At 63.7% G+C, this 6000-nt stretch overlaps 1 protein-coding gene across 1 annotated transcript in view; it reads left to right on the forward strand.

The window, feature by feature from the left end:
* The window catches only part of MUC5AC (mucin 5AC, oligomeric mucus/gel-forming), a 44968-nt gene extending 40013 nt beyond the window's left edge, over window positions 1-4955 (forward strand). Inside the window, exons 45-56 of the mRNA XM_055355788.2 lie at window positions 218-305; window positions 448-551; window positions 708-739; window positions 1299-1470; window positions 1733-1834; window positions 2098-2135; window positions 2704-2826; window positions 2906-3004; window positions 3190-3309; window positions 3514-3583; window positions 3674-3788; window positions 4257-4955. Coding sequence (XP_055211763.1) covers window positions 218-305; window positions 448-551; window positions 708-739; window positions 1299-1470; window positions 1733-1834; window positions 2098-2135; window positions 2704-2826; window positions 2906-3004; window positions 3190-3309; window positions 3514-3583; window positions 3674-3788; window positions 4257-4521 — 1328 coding nt within the window. The 3' untranslated portion in view covers window positions 4522-4955. The remainder of the gene's footprint in view (window positions 1-217; window positions 306-447; window positions 552-707; window positions 740-1298; window positions 1471-1732; window positions 1835-2097; window positions 2136-2703; window positions 2827-2905; window positions 3005-3189; window positions 3310-3513; window positions 3584-3673; window positions 3789-4256) is intronic.
* Window positions 4956-6000: the final 1045 nt, after the last annotated feature.

Raw genomic sequence — 6000 nt, forward strand, 5'->3', positions numbered from 1 at the left:
AGCCCCAGGGCAGAGTGCACCCGGTTCCCTGGAGAGAAGGGAGGGCGTCCACGTCGGGGAGCCCGTGGCGGGGCACCGGGGTGTGGGAGGCCGTAGCCAGGCCCAGGCCCACAGGTGGCTGCGGGCAGCTCCGGAGCAGATGTCGGTGCCCAGCGGCCCGCGTTGCTCTGGGTGGGTGCCCTCCCACCCTCTCAGGTGTGGCTTCCCCTCCCCACAGCATTCACCTGCCCAGCCGACAAGGTGTACCAGCCCTGCGGCCCGAGCAACCCCTCCTACTGCTACGGGAATGACAGCGCCAGCCTCGGGTAGGCACCCTCTCTCCTGGCCCTGCCATGGGCTGCTGGAGCCACCCAGTCCCCAGCCTCCCGCTGCATCTCCCACTCCCAGGCTGGGGCCCTTCCCACCCGGAGGGAAAAAGGAGACCCACCAACCCTATGCTCTCTACAGGGCTCTGCCGGAGGCCGGCCCCATCACCGAAGGCTGCTTCTGTCCGGAGGGCATGACCCTCTTCAGCACGAGTGCCCAAGTCTGCGTGCCCATGGGCTGCCCCAGTACGTGCCCCAGGCCGGGGCTGGGGGGTGTGGCAGGACTGGGCCTGTGACTGTTGGCCAGGTCCTGGGGTCTGCCCTGGCCCCAATATGGGACCCTGCCTCTCGCCCCTATTGTGGCGGCTGACCCCTAGTGACCTCAGATCTCTCTCCTTCCAGGGTGTCTGGGGCCCCACGGAGAGCCAGTGAAGGTGAGTGGCAGGCATGGCCCAAGAGGGCACTGGGGTCCAAGAGCCCGAGGAGGGAGGCTCTTGAAACACCGGCCCCAGAAATGGTCAGGTGGGGCTCAGGGGTCGGGGTGTCCTCTCTGTGCCAGAGGCCCAGAGAAAGGGCTGCGGGAGGAGCCGGGCTCCCAGAAAGACTCGGGATCTCCCTTCCCAGGTACCCACTCTGTCCGCACTGGGGACGGTGCTGGGGCGTCTGTCCTGGTGTTGCTCTGTGGGTGGGTGCTGGCCCCGAGGCTGGCTGTGCTCTTCCCTTCCTTGGGACGCCCCTTCTGCCCAGCCAAGACTGTGGAGGTGTGAGGTGGGGGGCGCAGGCCAGTCACCCCACAGCCTGCCCACCTTGCAGAGCTTTGTGCCCATCCCTGGGCCCTACCCTGCACTTTTGAAGCCCTACTCCTGCGGGGTCCTCAGTGCAGGCCACATGGCCTCCACACCTGGCCGCCCCGGCACTGCATGAGCCGGGCTGGCTGCTGCACCCCTGGGTGGAGCCGCTGCGGACGCTGGACCTCAGTCCCCTTCCTTGCAGGTGGGCCACACCGTCGGCATGGACTGCCAGGAGTGCACGTGTGAGGTGGCCACGTGGACGCTGACCTGCCGACCCAAGCTCTGCCCGCTGCCCCCTGCCTGCCCCCTGCCCGGCTTCGTGCCTGTGCCTGCAGCCCCACAGGCCGGCCAGTGCTGCCCCCAGTACAGCTGCGGTAAGCCCTTTGCTGGGTGGGGGGCATGGCGTGGCAGGCAGGTGACCCGGAGCCCACTCGGCCCGGCCTTTGCTGCTGCCTTGGGGTGTGCACCTGGGGACAGTGCCTACGAGGGCGTCCCCTCCTCCGCTTCTGCAACAGCCTCATCTGGAGACCCCCAAGCGGGCTGTCTAGGCGGTCCGCAATCCTAGAGACCCCAGGGGTGGGCCTTCGGGTGGGGGTGGGGGACAGACTCCTAATTGCCTCACTCCCGCCCCCGCAGCCTGCAACACCAGCCGCTGCCCTGCGCCCGTGGGCTGTCCTGAGGGCGCCCGCGCGATCCCGACCTACCAGGAGGGGGCCTGCTGCCCGGTCCAAAACTGCAGTGAGTGGCCTGGACCAGGCCCTGTCAGGGGCTGTGGGCTGGGGTCTCCACCTGGGATTTTGGGGGGCCATAACCAGATGCCAGTGCGGCTTGCCCACTGCCGGTCTGTGGCTCTGGACTGAGCCTTCTGCAGGGATGAGGCTGGACAAACCCCAGTGGCGAGCCCGGGAATGAGGCGCCCAGGAGGCTGCAGGGGCGGGAATGCTGAGGGTGAGGGGAGAGCGGGCGGCGGGGGGTGCAGCTGCTTGTCTTCTCGTGGGCAGGCTGGACAGTGTGCAGCATCAACGGGACCCTGTACCAGGTAAGAGCCACGGAGCTCAGACCCCCTCAGCCATAGGGACGGAGCTTCCCACTGACCCTGAGGCCCAGGTAGACTTTGGAGCAACTGCCAACTCCGGCCGGGGCCAGGGACTCGAGTCTCTGCAGACACAGCCCACTATCAAGTGTGGCTGAGGCCCGAGGTCGGCCCCAGGTCCCGGAAATATGGACATCTACACCCTGGCCTGCCTGGCTCCGGGGGGTTCCGGGGGACTTTGCCTCTCCTGGCACCACGGCGCAGCCAGGCCTGGATCCCATGGCTCTGTCCTGAGCCGGCTGAGCATGTGGCCCTGCAGAGTGTGTGGCCTTGTTGGGCACCCCATCCAAGGAGGTGCAGCGTGGGGCTCTGCTCTAGGGATGGGGACCCTGGGCTGTGGCCTCTGCACCAAGAGGTGCCACCACGAGTCACCCCAGGGGTGCAACTCGGCCTGGTAGGAAGCAGCCTGGAGGGGGATGTCTGGGAAGTTGGGGGCAGCAAGCCAGTGGGGAGGCAGGGGCGGGTCTCCCCAGGGCCCAAGCTCATGAGTGTCTGCTGCCCTGGCTCTCCCCAGCCCGGCGCCGTGGTCTCCTCGAGCCTGTGTGAAACCTGCAGATGTGAGCTGCCGGGCGGCCCCCCGTCAGACGCGTTTGTGGTCAGCTGTGAGACCCAGATCTGCAACACACACTGCCCTGTGGTGAGCGCCCCCACCCTGCCCTGGCTCTCGGGGGGCAGTGGTCCCCTGGATTCCAGCCACATGTCCATCCCTCTCGCAGGGCTTCGAGTACCAGGAGCAGAGCGGGCAGTGCTGTGGCACCTGTGTGCAGGTCGCCTGTGTCACCAACACCAGCAAGAGCCCCGCCCACCTGTTCTATGTGAGTAGCAGCTGCCACAAAGAGGAAGGGCAGGGTCTGGGAGCACTGGGGCATGTGGGGACCTGTCGTTGCCAGGCATGCGTCTGGCAGAGGCTGGGGACTCTCTGGAAGCCCACGGGCTGGGGTGCAGACAGAGGGACAGATGAAGGGAGGGTCACTCACCCCGGGGCCTGGCCTCCCTCCAGCCCGGCGAGACCTGGTCAGACCCCGGGAACCACTGTGTGACCCACGAGTGTGAGAAGCACCGGGACGGGCTCGTGGTGGTCACCACGAAGAAGGCGTGCCCCCCGCTCAGCTGTTCTCTGGTGAGGTCCAGGATCCCCGCTCCAGCCAAGGGGGGCTTCACCCCTAGATGGGTTTGGGGGGCTGTGATCATCCCTGCAGCACCAGCAGACATCCCCTCCTGCTTGGGGCTGTCCACTCCTGAGCCTGGCCCCATGTCCCCGTCCCTCACTTCTGCGGGGGCCGCCGAGCGCCTCGGCACTGAGGGCACCCCTCTGTCGGCACAGGACAAGGCCCGCATGAGCAAGGACGGCTGCTGCCGCTTCTGCCCGCCGCCCCCGCCCCCGTACCAGAACCGTGAGTGCCCAGCCTGCTGGGCGGGGCGGGCTCCCCCCTCAGAGGTCCAGGAGCAGCTGGGCTGGTCCTAAACCCTGTGTTCCTCTCCAGAATCGACCTGTGCTGTGTACCATAGAAGCCAGATCATCCAGCAGCAGGGCTGCAGCTCCTCGGAGCCCGTGCGCCTGGCTTACTGCCGGGGGAACTGTGGGGACAGCTTTTCCATGTACGTGCCTGGGCAGCGGGCAGGGAGACGCGATTGGCTGTGGGGTGCAGTCAGGGCCCCCAGGGCTCTGGGTGCCAGATAGACGAGGGGCAGGACCATGAGGGGCCAGGCAAAGGGCTCTGAGGGTGAGGCGGGAAAGGGGTCCTGAGATGGCAAGGGTGGGGCTGGGGTAACTACATCCCCAGAGCCTGTGTCAGCATCACGCTCTCCTGTTTACTGAGCTCCGCCAGGAACTTGCCGCAGCCGCCCCGAGTCTCCCTCCCTCCCATCAGCACGGAGCCGGAGTCGGCCCTGGTGGGACTGTTGGCGCCTGGAGAACTGGCAAAGGAGAGCTGGTTGTCAGACACTGGCAGGGAGCCTCCAGGAGCAGGGAACACGATGAGGCCGCCCAGAGCTCGGCACGGTGCCGGCTTACGGCAGGAGGCCGGGGTGGCCCAGCAGCTGGTGCTGAGCAGCCCCTGCCCACAGGTACTCGCTCGAGGGCAACATGGTGGAGCACAGGTGCCAGTGCTGCCAGGAGCTGCGGACCTCGCTGAGGAATGTGACCCTGCACTGCACCGATGGCTCCAGCCGGGCCTTCAGCTACACCGAGGTGGAAGAGTGCGGCTGCATGGGCCGGCGGTGCCCTGCGCCGGGCGACACCCAGCACTCGGAGGAGGCGGAACCCGAGCCCAGCCCGGAGGCAGAGAGTGGGAGCTGGGAGAGAGGCGTCCCAGTGTCCCCCATCCACTGACCAGCACTGCCGCCCTCCTGACCTCCAAGGAGAACCTCCCATATGTCCTCTGAGCTCGGCTTCCAAGGCCAGTGGAACTTGTGCCCCTGTCCAGGCGGCTGCAGCTTTGAACACACTGTCCATGCCTGCTTTCTTGTGGAGGGTGTGGGCTATGGGTCACCTGCTGCCTGGAGGAGGGGCCCTTACCCACCCCGCCTGCAGCCACCTCTCAGGACCAGCCCCGGGGCTGGCCGAGCTCCTCTGGCCATGCATCCAGCCTGCTGTTCTGGGGACGTGAGCATCACCTGAGGGTCTCAGGAATGACGCTTGGACATGGTGATCAGCTGCCTGGTGGCTGCAGGAGGAAGAACCTCACTCCTACCTCAGCCCTCAGCCTGCGCTCCCCTCCTCAGTACACGGCCAATCTGTTGCATAAATACACTTGAGCATTTTGCAATTTGTGGACTGTGCATTTTTTGAGATTGTTCATAAAACCCAGGAATAGGGTGGGGGCAAACCCGGGCCCTGTGGGGTGCACACCTCAGGCCAGCCACCCAGTACTGGGCAGCCCTGCTGCTTCTGTGGGCTGGCTGGGACAGTGTCTATCTGCTCAGAAAGGAGAGGCCAGAGCTTGGATCTGCCCCAAGAAGAGACCACCACCCTGCAGAGGTCATTGAGGGCTTGGCTGCAGTCTAGAGTCCAGGATGTATCTGTTCAGAACACAGAGAGTGAGTGAATGAGAGTGAGAGAATGAATGAGTGAATAAATGAGCGAGTGAATAAGTGAGTGCATGAGTGAGTGAATGAATAAGTGAATGTGTGAGTGAGTGCATGTGAGTGAATGAGTGAATGTGAGTGAATAAGTGAGTGACTGAATGAGTGAATGAATGAATGAATGAGTGAGCAAATAAGTGAATGAGTGAATAAGTGAGTGCATGAGTGAGTGAATGAATAAGTGAATGTGTAAGTGAATGAGTGCATGTGAGTGAATAAGTATGTGAGAGATTGAATGAGTGAATGAGTGAGCAAATGAGTGAGTGAATAAATGAATGAGTAAATGAGTGAATGAACGAGTGAATGAGTAAATGAGTGAGTGAATGAACGAGTGAATGAGTGAGCAAATGGGTAAGTGAATGAGCGAATGAGTGAGAGAATGAGTGAGTGGATGAGTGAATAAGTGAATGAGTGAATGAGTGAATGAATGAGTGAATGAGTGAGCGAGTGAATAAGTGAATGAGTGAGTGAATGAGTGAATGAGTGATGAATGAATGCGTGAGGGAGGGAGTCAGCAGGGAATGGGGCCAGCCCAGGCACCCAGGGCACCTCATGGCCCAGGCAAGGGCCTCTGACATAGGAGGGCTGCCCCTGGTGATGGAGGCGTTCTGGGATGGGGGGGTTCCAGCTCTGTGCAGTTCCTAGACTCGCCGTTACTGGGGCTGAGCTTGGGCTGTGCACACTCCTGAGTGTATCTGCAGGCAAGCGGGAGGTCGGCAACCCCACG

The sequence above is a fragment of the Gorilla gorilla genome, chromosome 9 (genome assembly GCF_029281585.2).
Source record: "Gorilla gorilla gorilla isolate KB3781 chromosome 9, NHGRI_mGorGor1-v2.1_pri, whole genome shotgun sequence".
Taxonomy (NCBI): domain Eukaryota; kingdom Metazoa; phylum Chordata; class Mammalia; order Primates; family Hominidae; genus Gorilla; species Gorilla gorilla.